The 21,617-nt window shown below is 51.0% G+C and overlaps 1 protein-coding gene across 3 annotated transcripts in view; it reads left to right on the forward strand.

Moving 5' to 3' along the window:
* Positions 1–17,842, forward strand: part of LOC119322114 (GPI ethanolamine phosphate transferase 1-like) — a 31,164-nt gene extending 13,322 nt beyond the window's left edge. For 2 of the 3 annotated variants that reach the window (XM_037595612.1, XM_037595613.1), the window contains exons 13-18: positions 1,188–1,290; positions 1,397–1,583; positions 2,253–2,351; positions 2,436–2,494; positions 16,426–16,531; positions 17,434–17,842. In XM_037595612.1, coding sequence (XP_037451509.1) covers positions 1,188–1,290; positions 1,397–1,583; positions 2,253–2,351; positions 2,436–2,494; positions 16,426–16,531; positions 17,434–17,598 — 719 coding nt within the window. In that variant the 3' untranslated portion in view covers positions 17,599–17,842. Of the gene's footprint in view, positions 1–1,187; positions 1,291–1,396; positions 1,584–2,252; positions 2,352–2,435; positions 2,495–16,425; positions 16,532–17,433 lie in introns of those variants that run through there. The other variant, XR_005155417.1, reaches the window with a different exon arrangement.
* The last annotated feature ends 3,775 nt before the right edge of the window (positions 17,843–21,617 follow it).

Genomic DNA, 21,617 nt, shown 5'->3' on the forward strand with positions numbered 1-21,617 from the left:
CGGTTGAAAACATGCCTAGCCATACGGAAGTGGCGCCGGATTTGGTGATGTTTGAAGAGCGGGTTGGGTGTCTCAAAGTAGTCCTTCCAAAGAAGGAAATGGCCGCTCTCTCGGTTGCGATTCAACGCCAGAGTGTGCCCCGGAACAACGTCTGCTGCCTACTAAGGTGGTCATGGACCAACAAGGTAGCCACCATCTTCTCATCGTCGGATGAGGAATCGTCGGAGTCGCAGAGGAAATTGTGGAAAAAGAACTCGTCGCCGGAGTCCATTTGTACCTTGGGGGCAAACTGTCGAACAACTTGCGGACATCGTTGAAGAAGCTGGCCGGCGAAGAGACGCGTGCCTCCCCTGGACCAGGTAGCTAGCCTGGCCGCGTCAGACGAAGGAGCTGGCCGGGGGCGCGGGGGGCGACTTCTTGCTCGAGGCGACGTCGGGGTGGGGGTGGGAAGCTGCGGTGGCCCGACGTCGAGGCGGTGGTGATGGTGTGTGGGAGGTGGCGGTGTGCGGGGGAGGTGTGTGGGCGCGGACTGTTGGCAGGGGCACCGGAACTGGGCGGCGGCGGCGACGGGGTGGGGCGGGCGAGGGCTTGCTGTCGATGGGGGTGGAAGAGATGGCGAATGTGCCACCGACTGGCGGGCCGGGGGGAGAAGCCGGGGAGCAGGCGCGCGTAGCACGCATCCGCTTCGTGTCCGCGCCGACGCAAATGAGGCCCAAATTTGGGCCAGGAATGGGTTGCCAGGCGGACGAAAAGCGGGCGCGCGTCCGTTTGGTTGGCGCGTTGGGCCGACTTTTCTGTCCGCGGCGACCCAAACGGGCACGCGCGGACGAAATGGGTCGGCGCATTGGAGTTGCTCCTATGTCAGTGTTCAGTTTTACGGGAAAATATCACAGGACTGCACTGGAATATGTTGACAGATACTGTACATCTAGAAGAAGGAAATACAAATTATCGACACTGAGAAATAGCTGATCCCGGGTAAAGAAACTAACTTTAGTTTTACATTACCACACGGATCAACAAAGCTTCTTCTATCTGAAATCGAGTTTGCTAAACTGCATTAAACATGCAACATTTTGTTGTGGAAACCATATGGGCTATCTTTTGATTATTGTTATCCTGGTTTGCTCTTGTTGAACTTCTAAGACTTTTGGGTGTTTGTTTTTTAACATATCATGTTTTGGCAGGTTTTGCGATGGCACTACCGCTCTTTTCACCTTGTAGTGTTCTATCCCGTCTTACATCTATCTTCTTGGGTTTTGCTCCTCCGTTTCTGCTGCTTTCTATTGGGTATGCAGTTAACTTATGCTGAAGTATTCATAGATCAAAGATTTTGTTGATGTATCCATGGGATAACATGTATATGATACATTGTTTGAAAATTTGACCTCTGCAGCTATGAAGCGGTTTTCTATAGTGCTTTTGCGCTGGTACTCATGGGATGGATATTTCTTGAATCTGCCAACTTGTTTTGCTCTGAAGGAAGCAATTCTTCATGCCACAGTAGCCTTGCGGATGGATCAGTTTATGGCTATGACGAAAGATGCTTACAACTATCTGATTTACGAATCCCTCTGTTATTTGTAAGTCTATGATCTTTTTCCATTTTGTGTTCTGGACTGCAGTATGCTTTCTGAGTAATATGATCTCAATCCATAGCTGAGGTGCATAACAGCACTGAGGAAGATGTTCAGCATTATACAAGGTTTCTGAGTGATAATAGCTTATAATTTGTTCTCTCCTCTCTTAATGAAAAGGCGGCACTCCTGCCGGTTGCTTGAATTTTTTTTTTATCTTATGAACACGGGCCATCCGCCAATATGAAGATGTATTAACTACGGTCAAAGCTGAATCCTTTAGTAGGGATAGCCAATGGAGCCTGTGAAATCAGTAGACATGCCAATAGGTAGGAAGAAAGACTCGATGGTATTGCAGTAGGACAAGGGAATTGATAGTATCATAGGCTTAAAATTTTAGGGTTCTGATGAGCGATATCAAGTGAGTTAAAGGGATTGTTAAGTCCCTTGAGGTTCCTTGTTTGCCTTATATATGTTCTGGTGCTTGTAAGTTTTCACATACTTGCCTCCACAAGCCTGACACCCGTTGGCTGTGTGAAGGCATTTCTTGATTGATGCAGTATTTTCAGGCCACTCAACATTCACATCCACCTTTCCTACCTTACTAGCTCCAAAGTTCCAAGGTCTCTGCTACTAGTGCTTGTGTATCTTTTACAAATGCATTTTGCCTTGCAGATGATCTTATTCAATGTTGCTTTCTTTGGAACTGGTAATTTTGCAAGTATTGCAAGCTTTGAGATCTCATCTGTGTACAGATTCATCACAATATTTAGTGTAAGTGCTTGTGATGTACTGTTTTTCTTTTTAAGGTCGTCTTTTTAATTCCAGTTACTGATCTCCTTTTTTTTTTCGTGGCAGCCATTTCTTATGACGGCACTTCTTATTTTCAAATTGTTCATTCCATATATGCTTGTCATGTAAGTTTTCTCTGCCTTTTTGATCATATGTGAGTTTTTTGACGAAATGCAGCAGCGCTGCTTTCAGTTATATTAAGAGGAATAAATAAAGTTACAGGACACGAAAAGCGAAGCACAAAAGAAAAGAAAAACCTGAGATGCTAGCCTGTACAACAGAGATTAATAGAGATGTTCAGGATGTCACACTGTACCCTGGCACCCCGGTGCCACACCATACATTCAGTTCAGAGATCTTAGCAACAAGATGAGCAGCGATAGCTTTGTTATTGATGATCCTGCAGCTCCTTTCCTTCCAGACCATCCACCTCGCAAGGATGGTTAGGGATCCCCACCGACGCTGTTTTCTAGCCGAGAGAGCAGCAATGCGTTAGACCACCAGCCTACAATGTTAGCAGCAGAAGGTGCTCGAGACAGCTTCAGGTTGGGCATTGGGAGCAGCAACTTCCTAACGTCTGTAGTGAAGGAGCAGCAAACCAAGATATGCGAGATTGTTTATGGATGGATGTGGCACAATCTGCTTATAGGATTATGCGACCAACCTCTTCGCGGAGATGATCCTGCTTAGGTACCGCGTCCGGCTTTTCATCGAGGGCCTGCTCAATGAGGCCTTCTTGGTGGAGACGGTGCAACAGGCGATGTGCCACTTCCACACCATCGCTGTGTCCTCGCTGGAGCGTGAAATCTCTCGTACTTCATTGTCTACGCTTGGATGGCCGACCCAACTTGCTGCTGAAGGTGATGTTTAGGATCGGTAAATCGCTTCCGAGCAACAACCCCTCCAGTTGCTAGCGTGAAGATCTCTCGTACTTCATTGTCTACGCTTGGGTGGCCGACCCCAACTTGCTGCTGAAGAGGGTGATGTTTAGGGTCGGTAAATCGCTGCCGAGCAACAATCCCTCCAGTTGCTCGCACTGCCGGACGGCTTCAACGAGAACGTCAATGACAACCCATGGGATTTGTTGGACATCCCACACCCTGTGGCCCTGCGGTACCCAGTGCTGATCCATCTCGACTCCCTCGCCTACTTCCCGTGTCCTGAGGGCATTCCAGCGGCGTCTGGTGATGCTGCTGGTGACGGTTATTGGGACACCTCCATCTGTTGCTACCCTTGTGCTCGAGGGCTTATCGATGCCCCCCATCTCCCGAGCCTGCCCGTTCGGTCTTCTTCCGTCTTGGCAGGAGCTCTTCCTCGAATCGGTGCCGCAAGCCGGGTGCTCACCATGCTGGGCTGCCGTCCAGTTTGTTGCCGGCACCTGCGCCTCTCCCTCCACAAGTGCTCGGTTTGCAGGCGCCTGTTCCGTCTCTTCCAGTGGATGACCTAGCGAACATAGTCGAGGTTGAATCTAAAGGATCTACTGCTGGATAAATACCCTTGGAAGCTAATCCTCTGGAAAGTACGGTAGTAGCATCCAAATGTGCAAATGTTGTGGCAGGGGCAGGGTCGGTCAAATCGTCTGCAGGTACATAAACTGCTTGAATCGAAGTTATAGATCCCTTTTTGGTAGACGAAACACATCGAAATGGTACCAGCCGTACTTAATAATAGAAGGATTTGGCAGAAATATGTAAAATTGTCCCTCCTAAAAAAATTACGAAGGACACACTCCCCTCTCTGTTACCTCCCGTCCATGGTGGGCTGTCGGGCGATGGCAACGGCGGGCTAACGGTGCAGTTGGGCGCATGCTCACGGCCTCCCACGTTGTTTGACAGCTGTACCACGTCTGGTTGCTCGGGCGGGCCGCTGGCCACTGCTGTCGCTCCTAAGCTCGCGTGCACTCTGGTGCAACCCTCAGCATCCGTGAGCTCTGCCCTGCTCCCTCCCATGAGCGCTTTCTCTTCTCGGCTGCACCGCGGCTGGAGCATTGCTGTTATGATGCTGATGTTTGGGTGATGGAAATGCGAGCCCCGGCTCCTCCCTCTTCAACGCCTACTGCGAGACGGTCAAGGCGAGGGACTAGACCACCTGCTCTGTCGGGCCCATCCTTGGGTCCGCTCCGGTGCATGCTGCCCTTGTCATTGACTAGATGGAAGCGGGCTTGCAGCTTCTCCGCCTGGAGTTGCATGACCTGCCCCCAGCCTTCTGCCGAGCCGGTAGTTGGGCTACTTCCAAGGGCCTTTGGGCTAGGAAAACATTGAGAGTGCAACCGAGCCGCCCGCTCCTTACGACATGTGTCGATCGGCCGTCATTGGGCTCCTCTCTTAATCCTCTTGCGCCCATGCAGGTTTCGCTGGCCTCCCAAGATGCGATTCAGCAGACTGCTGCTAGTGAGATATCTCGTGCCCCACCGCCACCCTCGCCAACGGTGACGGCGTCCCCCCTTCGCCGCCCTCGACCGGTTCATCGCTTACATCCCCGAGCCTGTGATCCCGGGCATCCTCGCAATCACACCGTTCAAGCCAATGGGCGCACCCAGGAGACAGCGCGCTCATGTGTCACCGTCTGGCCAAGTCTAGGTGCGGCGGCGATGCCATCTCGCAGGCGCAGAAGCTGATCTGCAAGAAGCTGGGGCTGCCATTTGAGGAGAAGGAGCAGGACCTTGCTGCTCTGTTAGCAGTAGTATTGGCAGAACTTCAAGGATGGGCTGGCTCTGGTGGAGATTGATGCGCCCACGGCGCTGCTGCACGCGGTTGGTGGCCGTAGGATGCAGAAGACCTAAGAAGCACGGATACGGGGACGGAAACACGGGGATATGCATACGAGGATACGGGATACATCATTTTCCAAAAACAGCCATTCAGGGATACGGCGGGGTATATAAGTATTTAGAAAAATAGATAAGAAAGTATTTAGAAAAATAAATATGAATAAAGATTTAATGAGAATTTTTTAGTACTGGATATATATTGTCTCTTTTCTATTCATCAAAGAACTCCGGCTATGTTATCTCAACATAGCTGGTCCCAAGCCCGAGTAAAGGAGGAGGGTTGTGATAGGCTTGGCGAGCCAGCGTAAAAACTCAGCCACTCTTATGGAGATGAAACCCAAAAGATTTTCGTTGGGGCGTAACCCTCTCAGCGACGCGCCACATCGGAACCCGGGTGTGGTGGCAAATGGGCAAGGGCCGGGCCGTCACCCCCCTGCTGGCGCGCCGTATCTTGATCCGGATACGGTGGCAAGTGAGCGAGGATCGGGTCGTCGCATCCTTAGTGGCGCGTTACATCGGTGCCCGGATGTAGTGGAAAATGAGCAAGGGTCTTTGCATTTGACTCGATGAGTGCGAAGGGTAAGGAAGCTAGCCGAGCCTAGGAGGATTCGCTTAGGTAGCTGGAACGTAGGGTCTCTAACAGAGAAGCTTCGGGAGCTAGTTGATGCAGCGGTGAGGAGAGGTGTTGACATCCTTTGCGTCCAAGAAACCAAATGGTGGGGACAGAAGGCGAAGGAGGTGGAGGATACCGGCTTTAAGCTGTGGTACACGGGGACGGCTGCTAACAGAAATGGCGTAGGCATCTTGATCAACAAGAGCCTCAAGTATGGAGTGGTAGACATCAAGAGACGTGGGGACCGGATTATCCTGGTCAAGCTGGTAGTTGGGGACTTAGTTCTCAATGTTATCAGCGCGTATGCCCCGCAAGTGGGCCACAATGAGAACACCAAGGGAGTTCTGGGAAGGCCTGGAAGACATGGTTAGGAGTGTACCGATTGGTGAGAAGCTCTTCATAGGAGGAGACCTCAATGGCCACGTGGGTACATCTAACACAGGTTTTGAAGGGGCACATGGGGGCTTTGGCTATGGCATCAGGAATCAAGAAGGAGAAGATGTCTTAAGCTTTGCTCTAGCCTACGGCATGATTGTAGCTAACACCCTCTTTAGAAAGAGAGAATCACATCTGGTGATTTTTAGTAGTGGCCAACACTTGCCAGATCGATTTCATCCTCTCGAGAAGAGAAGATAGGCGCGTGCCTAGACTGTAAGGTGATACCTGGAGAGTGTTGTACCCCAGCATAAGCTGGTGGTTGTTGACTTCTGCTTTCAGATTCGTGTCCAGCGGGATAAGCGTGCCAAAGTCGCTAGAACGAAGTGGTGGAAGCTCAAGGGGGAGGTAGCTCAGGCGTTCAAGGAGAGGGTCATTAAGGAGGGCCCTTGGGAGGAAGGAGGGGATGCGGACAATGTGTGGATGAAGATGGCAACTTGCATTCGTAAGGTGGCCTCAGAGGAGTTTGGAGTGTCCAAGGGAAGGAGAAGCGAAGATAAGGATACCTGGTGGTGGAATGATGATGTCCAGAAGGCGATTAAAGAGAAGAAAGATTGCTTCAGACGCCTATACCTGGATAGGAGTGCAGACAACATAGAGAAGTACAAGATGGCGAAGAAGGCTGCAAGGCGAGCTGTCAGTGAAGCAAGGGGCCGAGCATATGAGGACCTCTACCAACGGTTAGGTACGAAGGAAGGCGAAAGGGACATCTATAAGATGGCCAAGATTCGAGAGAGGAAGACAAAGGATATTGGCCAAGTCGAATGCATCAAGGACGGAGCAAACCAACTCTTGGTGAAGGACGAGGAGATTAAGCATAGATGGCAGGAGTACTTCGACAAGCTGTTCAATGGGGAGAATGAGAGTTCTACCATTGAACTGGACGACTCCTTTGATGAGACCAGCATGCGCTTTGTGCGGTGAATCCAGGAGTCTGAGGTCAAGGAGGCGCTAAAAAGGATGGAAGGAGGCAAGGCGATGGGCCCTGATTGTATCCCCATTGAGGTGTGGAAAGGCCTCGGGGACATAGCGATAGTATGGCTAACCAAGCTTTTCAACCTCATTTTTCGGGCAAACAAGATGCCAGAAGAATGGAGACGGACTATATTAGTACCAATCTTCAAGAGCAAGGGGGATGTTCAGAGTTATACTAATTACCGTGGAATTAAGCTGATGAGCCATACAATGAAGCTATGGGAGAGAGTCATTGAGCACCGCTTAAGAAGAATGACAAGCGTGACCAAAAATCAGTTTGGTTTCATGCCTGGGAGGTCGAGCATGGAAGCCATTTTCTTGGTACGACAACTTATGGAGAGATACAGGGAGCAAAAGGACTTGCATATGGTGTTCATTGACTTGGAGAAGGCCTATGATAAGATACTGTGGAATGTCATGTGGTGGGCCTTGGAGAAACACAAAGTCCCCGTAAAGTACATTACCCTCATCAAGGACATGTACGATAATGTTGTGACAAGTGTTCGAACAAGTGATGTCGAGACTGATGACTTCCCGATTAAGCTAGGACTGCACCAAGGGTTAGCTTTGAGCCCTTATCTTTTTGCCTTGGTGATGGATGGGGTCACAAGGGATATACAAGGAGATATCCCATGGTGTATGCTCTTTGCGGATGATGTGGTGCTAGTTGACGATAGTCGGACGAGGGTAAATAGGAAGTTAGAGTTATGGAGACAAACCTTGGAATCGAAAGGGTTTAGGCTTAGTAGAACTAAAACCGAGTACATGATGTGCGCACAAGTACTACTAGGTGTGAGGAGGAGGAGGAGGTTAGCCTTGATGGGCAGATGGTACCTCAGAAGGACACCTTTCGATATTTGGGGTCAATGCTTCAGGAGGATGGGGGTATTGATGAAGATGTGAACCATCGAATCAAAGCCGGATGGATGAAGTGGCGCCAAGCTTCTGGCCTTCTCTGTGACAAGAGAGTGCCACAAAAGCTAAAAGGCAAGTTCTACAGGACGACAGTTCGACATGCAATGCTGTATGGCGCTGAGTGTTGGCCGACTAAAAGGCGACATGTTCAACAGTTAGGTGTGGCAGAGATGTGTATGTTGAGATGGATGTGTGGCCACATGAGGAAGGATCGAGTCTGGAATGATGATATACGAGATAGAGTTGGGGTAGCACCAATTGAATAGAAGCTTGTCCAACATCGTCTAAGATGGTTTGGGCATATTCAACGCAGACCTCCAGAAGCTCCAGTGCATAGCGGACGGCTAAAGCGTGCGGAGGATGTCAAGAGTGGGCGGGGTAGACCGAATTTGACATGGGAGGAGTCCGTTAAGAGAGACCTGAAGGATTGGAGTATCACCAAAGAACTAGCTATGGACAGGGGTGCGTGGAAGCTTGCTATCCATGTGCCAGAGCCATGAGAGTTGGCCGCGAGATCGTATGGGTTTCACCTCTAGCCTACCCCAACTTGTTTGGGACTAAAGGCTTTGTTGTTGTTGTTGTTCTATTCATCAAAGATTGAGAGCAGTCCACCCAGAGCCCATGTAGCTCTCCGTCCACTTATAAGCCCATGGAAGTCCCCGTCCACTTAGAGCCCATGTAAGGCCCAATTCCAGAAAATCCTAGACTAGTAGCGTTCCAGCCATCCCCAACTACCCATTCTCGTAATCCCTTTCTCCAGCCGCCAGTGAAGAAACCACAACGCTGCCAAATCGGCAGCTTCCATCGCCCATCTTCTCCCTGCCCAAACCTTCTTCCTCACTGGCCACAACACTCCCCATCTTTCTTCGTGCCGGAGCTTCTTCCTTGTTAGCGGCCGCCTTGCCATCTTCCTCTACCAAGATCTCCTTCCTTGCTAGCAGCCCTCGAGGTTACCTTCTCGACCATGGTTGCTATCAGGAGGAGAACTGGGCAACAACATGGTCACTAGAGGCTGGTTGCCGAGTCCCACCGTGTCCACGCTGTATCTAAGGCCGTATCCCGATTTTATTTCTTTTTTTTAATTCGAAAAAGTTGGGATACTGCGGGATACGCGTATCCAGCCGTATCCCCGTGTCCCCCCGTATCAGGACGGCAAATCGGCAGTTCTGGCCGTATCGGTGCTTCTTAGCAAAAGACTGCTCGAGCGACTGTCGTGGTGCTATGTATCTGCATCTTACAGCCTCCTAGTCTTTGCCAGCTTAGTTTCCATGATTCAGTGCAAATTATTGGTTTGGAATGTCCGGTGGGCTTAATTCACCCACCCGTAGAGCTGCTATAGCTGCTATTACAGGTGTTGTGCAACAGAAGAATGTGTCAGTTGTCAGTTTGCAGAAGTCCAAGATGAATATGCTTGATGCCCCAATTATCAATGATTTTGTGGTCTTGGTTTTGATCACTTCGCTTTCACCCCATCTGTTGGTGCTAGTGGAGGAGTGATCACTGCTTGGAAGGATGATATTCTTTCGGTTTGTGCGAGTCTTTGCTCTGCTCATTTTGTATCCATCAACTGTTTGCAAAGAAGTTCTGGTAAACAGCGGCAATTGTAAACATCTATGGCCCTCAATCTATCGCAAACAAGGTTGCTTTTGTTGGTTGATCTGAAATCTCTGGCTAGTGCTACTCCGGTCCAATTATTTTCACCGGTGACTTTAACCTTAAGTTAATGTTGATGTGCAAAGTTTTAGCCTAGTAACTTTGTAGTTGTGTATGCTCCCACGTCGCAGAAACCGCCGCCGCCGCGCGCGTCCTGAGACGGCCACCCGCGCCTTGCCCCCGCAGCGCCCGTCGCCGGAGGAGAGCGCCGGCCTTTGTTTCCGCTGCCTCGACCCCGGTGACCCTGTGAGGGACTGCCCGAACGACATCCGCTGCCAATGCTGCCTCTACCCTGACCTTGGCTCCCGAGACTGCCACAAGTACTGCCGCGGCGTGCTTCGTGCGCCCCCTCGCGCTGCCATCCCCGGCCGTCGTGCCGCGGGAGCCGCAACGCCTCCTGGCCCTGCCCCCACCCGCTGCGGCGCGCCACTCCGCCGTGCCGGCCCAGCCTCCCTCCCGGTGCGTGTGGTCATGCCACGCTCCGTCGAGATGAAGGAGGCCGAGCTTGTTCTGCGTCGTGGGATGTTGGTCTCCATCACGGGAGCCAGGCCGGCGGTCACGCCTGGTGAGGTCGAAGCCATGCTGCACTCCTCCCTCAACCTCCAGCCCGGTGACTTCTCCGTCCACGTGCACCACCCGGAGGATTTTCTCATCATCTTCTCCACCAACGAGACGATGCATCGTCTTGCGGGCGACCATTTCATCAATGGACCCGGCTTCACCTTGTCGCTCCGCCCATGGAACAAGCTGGCCCACGCCGGCGTGAGCTCCTTCGAGCACACCGTCCAGCTGGAGCTGCATGGGATCCCGGTGCATGCTTGGCATCTCTCCACCGCTGAGCACCTGCTCGGCACCAGTTATTGGATCGAGCGGTTGCACCTGAGCACGCGGTCGCGTGCCGACCTCGCCTTTTTTTGGCCGAGGGCGCGCACGCACGACTCGGCCAGCATCTGCCGTGAAGCCATCCCGGAAATCATGGAAACTGTCCCCACCCGCAACCGCACCCTGCCGCTGACCGTCCGCACACTCATCTACCCCGTGTCCATCAAGGTCCTTGGCGCCGCCATTGACCACGCTGCTTCGGCCGCTGCCGGCAACGAGGGAAGCCCGAGTGATGGCGCGCCTGGTGGTGACGCCGGCGACGAGGCACGCCAGGACGAGGCTGGGCGCAACCACGTCCGCTGCCGTAGCCGCAAGCGACGACGCACATCCGACGCTGGCGACGGCCGCGCGGACGACATGGCTATGGACTCGGCTGGCTAGAGAGCCATCGACCACCGTGCCCGTGCTGATGGGATAGCCGTCGTCGCTGGTTGGCCCGTATCCCGCCGTCGTACGGTCAAGGCGGCACCATCGCGCGAAGGTGCTCATGGATGCACGATGGAACCCTGGCCCATGGTTGGTGGACCACGGCGTTCTCGTCGCCTTTCCAGAAGGGGAAGGAGAGGTGGAAAGAAAAAGCGCGCCGCGGAGGCTGCCGGCCGTGCCAAGGCTGCACCCCTGCTCGCTGGCCCACCCACGCGTCCTGGGGAGGCACGGTGCCAGATGTCCCGCCCCCCTTGGCGGAGAACCTCCCCCTGTGATCCTGCGCACATGACCAGGGCTATGCAGTTGCCGCAGTGCACCTGGCCAATCCTGGCAGCCCCATGGGCCACCTGTCGCTGGACAGCGAGGTCTCCGATTCACCCAACCCCGGGCCCGAGGCTGATCCTTTGTCGGGGCAAAGAGGCGCTTCGCCTTTGTCAGTGCCTGCTGTGGTGATGCCCCAGGCTGACCAGTCCACGGACCCAATCCCCTCGACGCGGGACGACACGTTGCAAGTTCAAACTTTGGTGCCAACCCCGCCGCGTGACCAAGACGGAGTGCTTCTGGATCCCTCTGAGAGAAATGCGCAGAGCCCCTCTTTGGCGGCCCCTCACGTAGCACATGCCGCACCCATGAACAACCCCGTGGCCCACTCGGCCCAGGCTGCTGGCCCCTCAAGACAGGGACCCCCCACGCGCTTCGCCTCCCCGCGGTCACGATGTGCCACTCCCGTCCGCGAGCTGCTGCAGTAGCGACGACTACCTGGACACTAGCGACTTCCTCGCAGGAGCTACCAAGTAGATCGACTCCGCCCTACCGACCCCGGGGAGGCGGCAATGGCGATGCCCGCCCAACTTCACCCCTCTGCGCGGACGATCCGCCTCGTCCACGACATGCAAGACTGCAGCTCCGCCCACGGCGGCGTGCTCAAATCCACATCCTACGCACTCTTGGGATCATCGGACTCAACCAGAAGATCATGGCTGCGGAGATGCAAACTTATGATGGGCTCTTCGTGACGCCTCTCCCCATGTCTGTCCTCTTGGCCATCGCTGCGCTGGTCGATCGTGAGCTCCACACCGATCTTGCCATCGCGCCGATCACCATGGTGATCGCGGACAGCCCGATAGAGGCCTAGCTGCGCCACCGCGCCCGCTCATTGACCCCTGTTCCATGGATTACGCCCCTAAGATCCTAGTTTGGAATGTGCGCGGCCTCAACGCGTGTGCTCGCCGCAACGCCATCCGGTCGTCTGCTTCCAGGAAACAAAGATGGAGTTAATCTGCTCGTCGGTCGTCCTTGAGACTCTTGGTTCGGATTTTGACGACTACGTGTACCTGCCCGCGCTAGGGACCCGTGGCGGCATTCCACTGGCCTGGAAGAGTAGAGAGGTGACCATCACCGATCCTCTTTTCACCACCAACGCCTTGTCTGCTAAGGTCTCTACCCTGTCCGGTGCCGGCACGCCGTGGTGGCTCACCGTGGTCTACGGACCCCAGCATGACGACACCAAGATTGCCTTCCTACAGGAGCTACGCGACATCCGTGATGAATGCCCTGGGCCATGGATGCTTTGTGGGGACTTCAACCTTATATACCATGACGAGGACAAGAACAATGTGAACGTCAACCGCCGCATGATGGGTCGCTTCAGACGCGTGCTCAACGACCTAGCACTTAAGGAGGTTTACCTTGACAGGAGACGCTACACTTGGTCGAACGAGCAATCGCCCCCGACCCTCGTCCACCTCGACCGTGTACTCTGCACCATGGACTGGGAGGAGCTGCATGGCGCGTGTCACCTTCGCTGCCCCGCCTCCGTCGTCTCCAACCACAACCCTCTCTACCTGGATTGCTCTCCGGTGGCACCGACGCATCGACGTTTCCACTTCGACGATTTTTGGATCCGCCTTGACGGCTTCCACGACGTCGTTGCGGAAGCTTGGAACTCGGTCCACGAGACTGACCCCTTCCGGCGCTTCATGATGCGCATGCACGCCACCGCGCGCAAGCTCACGAGCTGGAGCTCGCGGACCGTCGGCAACGTGCGCCTCAAGCTGGCAATCTCTCGGGAGCTTCTCCTTCGGCTCGACATAGCGCAGGAGAGCAGGGCCTTGTCCCCGCATGAGGACTGGCTGCGTCATCAGATCAAGGCCTCCTATCTGGGCCTTGCTTCTTTGGAGCGCACCATTGCCCGCCAGCGCACCCGCCTCGCGACCCTAAAGGACGGCGACGCCAGCACCTCGTTCTACCACCAGCAGTGCACCTATCGGCGGCAAAAGAAAATGGTGCACAACCTTGTGGTCGAGGATGAGGTGATCACGGACCCGAGCGACATGGCCGCGGCGGCATAGACGCACTTTGATGCCCTGCTTGGCACCGTCGTGCCCCGGGAGTGCACTCTGGAGCTCTTCGCCCTCATCACGCCTGCAAACCTGGATGACCTCGAGGCACCCTTTGACGCCGAGGAAATCTGGCAGGCCGTCAAGCGGATGCCCGCGCACAAGACGCCAGGTCCAGACGACTTCACTGCAGAATTCTTGCGTGCATGTTGGCCAACCGTCAAACAAGACCTTGTTGACGTATTCCAGCAGCTATTCGCGCTTCGAGGCCGGGGTTTTAGTTGCTTAAACCAGGCACTCCTCATGCTGCTATCTAAGCGCGCGGACGCTCGCAGCCTCAGCGATTACAGACACGTAAGCCTCATTCACCTCCTCGCCAAGATCTTCGCGAAGGTTCTCTCGCTGCGACTCGCGCCTAAGCTCAACTCACTCGTTAGCGCGAACCAGAACGCGTTCATCCCTGGGCGCAGCTTGCACGACAACTTCGTCCTGGTGCGCGGCAGTCCGCGCGCCTACTCCATCAGCTTGGGGCCCCTCGCGTACTGATAAAGCTGACTTGGCACGAGCCTTCGACTCGATCAGCTAGCCGTTCCTCTTCGAGGTCCTGCACCACTACGGATTTGGCGACCATTTCCTGGACTGGCTGGGCATTCTTCTTTCCTCGGCCATCAGCAAGGTGCTCCTGAATGGCAAGCCCGGCCCGGCCATCTGGCACCGCTGCGGGTTCCTACAGGGCGATCCCCTTTCGCCCCAGCTATTTGTCCTAGCGGTTGACACGCTTGTCCGCCTCCTACGCCACGCCACCGAGCTGGGCATCTTGCAGCAGCTCCACCCCCGGCGACCGATCCCTGTCGTATCGCTATATGCGGACGATGTGATCCTATTCTGCCACCCCTCGCCAGGCGACATCCTGGCGGTGCAAGCGATCCTGCAGCTCTTTGGACGTGCCTCGGGCCTCCAGGTGAACTTCCTAAAGAGTTCGACCACTCATATTCGTTGCGATGACGACGATGTGGCGCCCGTCATTGGTTTGCTTGGCTGCCCCATCGTGGACTTGCCGATCACCTACCTTGGCATCCCATTGACGATCAGACGCCCCTCCGTTGCTCTACTCCAGCCCATGGTTGACAAAACCACGGGCATGCTCCCTACATGGAAGGCGCGGCTCATGAACAAGGCCGGCCGCCTCGCGTTCGTCAAAGCCGTGCTCAGCGCAATCCCTATCCATCAGCTGCTGGTTCTAGCACCTTCGAAGAGGATCATCAAGGCGCTTGAGAAAATCCAGAGGGGATTCCTTGGGCAGGACGCACGGAAGCCAATGGTGGCAATTGCCATGTTAACTGGCGACGCGTCGCCCGACTGATCTCGCTTGGAGGACTAGGCGTCCACGACCTCGAGTGGACCGGCCTCACGCTACGCACACATTGGTTGTGGCTAAGCCGCACTGACAGCACCAGAGCTTGGAGCGGTCTTGATTTAGACGAGCGAGTCTTCTTCGCCTCGACAACCATGCAAATCGGCAATGACATGAAGGCCCTGTTCTGGGAGGACCGCTGGATCGTGGGATGCTTGGTTCGCGAGATCGCGCCACGACTATACTCCTGCATTCCAAAGCGTCGCCGAACACTGCGGACGGTGGCGGACGGCCTTCAGGCCAACAACTGGGCGCACGACATCCAAGGCACCATTGGCATACAAGAGATCAGCGAATATTTACAGCTATGGCACCTCATCGAGCACACGACGCTTTCTGCCGAGCCGGATCGCCTCATCTGGAAGTGGGGCTCGAAGGGCACATACACTGCCCAGTCTGCCTACCTAGCCACATTCCACGGATCCACCACCTGTGACGCCTGGAAGCTTACTTGGAAGTGCTGGGCACCGCCTCGCGTCCGATTCTTCCATTGGCTTGCTCACCTCGATTGATGCTGGACCGCTGACCGCCTCGCCCGCCGCGGCCTGCAGCACCCTGTGCGCTGCCCAATATGTGACCAGGCGCCGGAGACCATCCAACATCTCCTCCTCGCCTGCCCATTCTCACGGCAGATTTGGTACGAGGTACTGTGCTGGCTTAGGGTACCCTGCAACCCGTCTGACAGCGAGCCATCGATCAATTCTTGGTGGCTCTCCGCGAGGCAGCTCACGCCCAAGCCCAAGCGCAAGGGCCTCACCTTCGCGGCCCTGCTCATACCATGGATGATCTGGAAACACCGAAATGATTGCATCTTTGAGAGAGCCAGCCCCTCAACCGCGGCGCTGATGACCAAGATCAAGGAGGAAGCGGCCCTCTGGGCCAGAGCCGGAGCGCTGGGGCTTCGCGCCCTCACCCCCCAAACCTGGGATGTAAACTGATTTTGCGCTTTTGCATTGTATGTTTGCCTCCTAGGAGGATTTAACCCAAACTCCCGCCTTTTCAATGAAATGAAACACAAAGGTCTTTTGCGTTTTCTTGAAAAAAAAAAGGTTCCTGTTACAAAACAAGTTTTGCTGTGTGATACAAGGATGAAGCAAAAATCTGTATCCTAATCTACCTTCCCTTGTTTTTCTCTGGGAGGCAATTTTTGGAAGAATTAAGTGTAGAGCTTCAAGATAATTGATACACCATGAAGAATGAGTATATATCTCTTGGTCCTTAATGGGTAATGATAACACCAGTTACTTTTTGTATCTGACAAAATAATAGACTATAGAGTTTTCATCTTCATTTTACATATGCAGTCGGGTTAAATGTGTAATGTTCAACTTAGTACACTTGGGTGGTTTTGGGAATAATTTCGGTTCCTGTTCAACATGTTCAGTCTGCCTCTAGCATATTTGAAAGGAAAAACATACATATGGGGCATCTTCTGTATGGAACCTTTCGTTTTGTGGAGTGCCTATTTAGCGTCTGCTGTCTAGCATATAATAGAAAACAGAACATGTTCAGTCTGCAGAAGACGGGGCTTTGGGCCTTCCATATGACACCTAGATAATTTAGTCATTTTTATTCAAGTTCAACTGGATGTTATTTGTCAGTAAGCTTATATAGTATTTTCTGACTTACTGCAGATGTACATTTAGTGCCATAACCAAGATTGTACGGATTCCACGTATCGGTTGTTATTTTCTTGTAATACTGCTTTCAGATGTGATGACAATTCATTTCTTTTTTCTGGTATGTGTGTTCTGCCCTTATGTACCTGAAATTTTCTTTCAACACTTTTAGCTATTTTCTTTCATTGACCATAGTTAATTTATATACAATTTTTGTCATTTCTCATTCCCTTAACATTTGAATGGTGTTTGGTTTGTCATGTTAGAGCTCTGCCAGGTAAACGTCTTATATTACATTTGAATGATGTTTGGTTTGTCATGTTAGTAATGCTAAACTAAGCGTGAGTGTAGAATAGCTTATTCTACACCACAGTAACACTACATACAAAATATAGTAACACATTTTACAAAATATAATAATTTTTTAAAATGTAGTATATCACAAACTTGGATAGTAAAAAAATTATTTTCAAAATTACTACATTTTGTACACCGTTTTACAAGATTTTGTTTATAGCGTTACTAGTGGGTGTAGAATAAGCTATTCTACCCTCACGCTTAGAATAGTGGTATATAAAGCAGGCTTGTAAGTTATCGTTCTGTTGGCACAAGTAATGGTCTTGTAACCGTTGCTTTTAGACTGAAGTTGTAGAGTTCATGGCCTCAAGGGTTATATGCCCTTTGATAATTTTAAATTGAACTGCACCGGAGTCCAAAATTCTTCTCTTCAGAAGTGCCGCTGAACCTAGATGTTCTTTGAACCTAGATGTTCTTTGTTCAAACTTGTTGAGCTCAATACATGTTGATTTTCCTATGCTGATAGCTACGTTCAGGGCACATTTGCCATGCAGGAGTCACATGGAATACAAAATGCATGGTTCAGTTCCCACATAATTTTGAATATTTTGTGTGTGTTTCAAACAGAGACTAGGTTTTTGTCTACATAATTATCTCTGTTCAAATGGCAATTCCTACTTCCGCAGTAAATAATATGGTGAATATTCTTGTTCATTTCGACCACAGGTCCAAAACACAGGGAGCTGGATGGAGATTGGCAACAGCATTAGTCATTTTGGAATTGTGAGTGCACAAGTAGTCTTCGTGTTGCTGCTTTTTGCACTCACAAATATATACACAAAAGATATCGAAGTCTCGTCTCGGCAATTAACCTCGCGAAAATTTATGTGAATTGATCTGACTTTATATAGATTTTGCAGAATGTATCCATTTTTGTAGAACTAACTTATGGGCTGTGTTTTTACATGTGGCCTAAGTTTTGGGACTAAGCTCTTGTAGTTTATATATGTTCATTGTATTGGGTGGATTAACTTGTTTACCCATGTCGTTTCTTAGAGACAGAAGTGCCTGCTTAAAGACATAATCTGGCCACGACATCATGAATTTGTTAATGCAAATTGTCGCATTATGACTATGAGTTAAGAGGTTGTTAGGGCATCTCCACCACAGATCATCAAGCTTCCACTCGCAAATGTCTGTGGGCACGTTTGAACGTGTCAGCGGACATGTTTACCCCCTTCGTTTTTTCTGTTTACACTCCGAATAGTGAAAATAATCAAAGATAAGTACCATGGTGCATCAAGAACTCAAAGATAAATATTTCAGTGCAACAATAATTCAAATAAAAATATTACTCCCTTCATAAAGAAATATAAGAGTATTTAGATCACTATAGTAGTGATCTAAACACTCTTGTACTCCCTCTGTTCCTAAATGTAAGTCTTTTTAGACATTTCAAATGGACTATAAGATACGGATGTATGTAGACATATTTTAAAGTGTAGATTCACTCATTTTACTCTGTACGTAGTCACTTGTTGAAATATCTAAAAAGACTTATATTTGGGGAACGGAGGGAGTATTTCTTTAATTGAGGAGTACATTCAAACTTAAACTTATGGAATAAAATAGTTTAAATTTGAATTTAGTTTATTCAGACACATGTTCTAATTGTCCTTGCCCACTGATCCATCGGGCATATCAGAAGTGCATCCTTGCACTGTCCCAAGTACTAACCACAACTATCTCACAGGGCGTGCCCATGCCCACCTATTAGCTTGTTGAGGATCACCCACTTGAACAACAACCAAAGGGCTCTAGAACATTCCCTGGGTGTAAGATGCCGAGTCTATGGAGGGTTTTCGACCTTTATGGCTCCCAATTATTCTTGCACCTGCCATAGAATATCTAGTCACAACCTACCCAAAGGAGCGACCAAAAGTGCTCAAGCTGTCCATGATGACTCCCACCGGCAATGGTAGGGAGGTGAGTTGGTACTCCTCCGTTCGAAAATACTTGTCGGACAAATGGATGTATCTAGATGTATTTTAGTTGTAGATACATCTATTTTTATCCATTTCTTCGACAAGTATTTTGGAACGGAGAGAGTAGATCGCTTGATATGAGAGCGCCAACTTGATCGAAGCCACCTGTTTGCACCATGATGTGCCTACCCTGAACCAGAGGACGAGCTTGGTGGCCACCTGTTGTCTTGCAAAGGTTGGAAATGCAATGGCCTCAGCCGGCCCCACTGAACAAAGGCAACCCCGACTATCCTATATTCTTAAGAAAATTATCTCAATTCTCTCAACAAAGTGTCTACCTCAGTGTCCCCACTAAACCATGCATGTAAGTCTTCTCTCCCACTAAGGGCCCGTTTGGAAGTTCGCTGGCTTCCTGCGCAGCTAGCTTCTCGAGGGAGCCAGGAGCGTTCGACATCACACCACATATCTGAAGGGAGAAAGGTACGCTCCGGGGCAGCTCACCTTGAGCTGAGGAGGAGGGAGGGAGGATGGATCGGCCGAGATGCGAGGGGCCGGCGAGCGGAGATTGGCGGCGGTGCCTCGGCTAGCCAACCGGCGACGGGGTGGACAACTGCTAGGGTTGGCAACAGAGAGGAACGAGCTAGTTGGTCTTCTGTGGTCGCTCGATCGGGATCGAGTGGTGCCTCTGCGGTCGCTCCAGATCGAAACGGTACATGCGCCCTCACTTCTGTTGAAATATTAGGCAAGTTCATGATCAATTCCAGTAAATAATTCATGACTAAGACAGAAACTAGCATGCAAACAATCTAGCAAACTAGAAGAGCAGCAAATCATGTATAGCAACATCGCCCACAAAACAACAACTTCAGAGAGAGACATGAACATATCATGATTGATGTACTGATCGGTAGTTGCAGCAGGAGCGACAGTGTTGATGATGATGTTGGCGACGAGCCGTTGTTGACAACGATGAAGACAACGATGAGTAGCACCGCCCGACTTGGACGAGAAATGACCCGTGATGACGAACATGAGCAATCGCGCATAGTGCTTTCCAAAAACCTAATTCGCCCTCTCGCAGTGCAGGATCGCAAAGACGAACGGTTCCGGAGACCTGCTCTCCTGTACGCCGGTGCACATCAGCGTTCGGAATAGAGTAGACTACGGTGGCGGCGCAAGTTGTGAGACGAGGCAAAAGCCTAGATGTTTTCGGTGTGTCTATGGCCGCGACGGTAGTAGTATATATATTAGGACCCACGGCGGTATTGTGCCGCGATCACAATCCCAAACTGACTTGGTTTCTAAGTCATATACTTACCGGACAAGAAATCATTAACTTGTCTGCCAAGACATAAAAGTAAAACGGCAAACGGAAGCCGCACCCCTGCAAGGCAACGAACCGGATTTAGGTGGACCATTCACGCGCATGTTGCACGTATGCGCCGCCTCGCCATGCCCCGACCAGGCGAGGCGAGCAAGCGCGCATGTGGTCTTCCCTTTCTCTTCTCAGCACACCACTTAGAGTGGTGGAGAGAATCCACTATATAAAGAGGTCCAACTCTTCTTCAACTTTCGGGGTGGGACTAAACTTTAGCACCACCACTTGCCATTTTACACATGGGCTCATTTGAGATTTCAGATTTTGTTAATGAGCCAGGCCCATTAATTCTTACAATCCCCCACCAGATCTTAAATACCCATTTAGAGTTTTATCTTTTCTCACCACTTGTTTAATATACCAGTGTTTCAGCAGGGACTGTTAAGTTGAACTTCTGCCTAGAACTTTAAGCTACATCCATTCACAACTTGACAATGGACTATGCCTTGAATTGCTAGTTTTGTGTGAACATGTTTCACTCAAAGTCTTAACCAGTACCTGGCTGCCAGTAGGGTACCTCATGGTCTGGAGCTTATACGTCATACTCCCTTGTCTCTCAGTGAGCTTACTAGAGATCACCAAGTTTCACAGACTCCGACGTTTACAATCGAAGCTCATATAGGCGCGTTCTTCCAAGACTGCTCTGTAGGAAAGCATCTTTGCTATAATAGCCAATAGAACCACATTAAGGCATGTTGCCAACCTGCCTTACAGCTCTGAGCCTTACAACTCTGAGAGTTTTGCATCCTCACCTAGAGACCGTCACTTATTACTCTCCTCAGTTAACCAATAGCTTGTTCTTCCCAGGTCCTAATCACGGGATCTCCGATCACAAAGGTTGGGTTACTACTACCGTGTAACATCTATGGGTCTCAAACCCATCTCCCTTGATGCAATCTATCACATTTCGTGATAGTCCCTTTGTAAAGGAATCTGCTAGGTTTTTATCTGTTTGAATATACGTAGCAGTTATTACTCCGGAGTTTCTCAACTTCCTGAGATACTTTAAACATCTCTTCATGTGTCTTGATGACTTCACATTATCCTTAAAATTGTTCACTTTAGCGATAACCGTTTGGTTGTCACAATTCATAAGAATAGTCGGTATAGGTTTTTCAACCACAGGCAAGTCTATCAAGAGCTCACGCAGCCATTCTGCCTCAACAATGGTTGTGTCTAAAGTAGTTAGTTTTGCTTCCATAGTTGATCTCGTCAATAGGGTTTGTTTGCAAGACCATGACACCGCGCCACATCCATGAGTAAATACACACCCACTGGTGGCGTAGAGTACACCAACAGCGGAGATCCAATTCGAATCACTATATCCTTCTAGCACACGAGGATGCCCAGAATAGTGAATTCCATAACTCATGGTGTCTCTCAGATAACGCAAGACCCTTTCTAGTACATGCCCAATGATCATCACCCAGGTTGGACATGAACCTACTTAGTTTGCTCACAGTAAAAGAGATATCTGGCCTTGTAGCGCCAGCTAAGTACATGAGTGAACCAATAATTTGAGAGTATCTTAATTCATCTCTCGTTTC

Source organism: Triticum dicoccoides, chromosome 6B (assembly GCF_002162155.2).
Source record: "Triticum dicoccoides isolate Atlit2015 ecotype Zavitan chromosome 6B, WEW_v2.0, whole genome shotgun sequence".
In the NCBI taxonomy this organism is placed as follows: Eukaryota; Viridiplantae; Streptophyta; class Magnoliopsida; order Poales; family Poaceae; genus Triticum; species Triticum dicoccoides.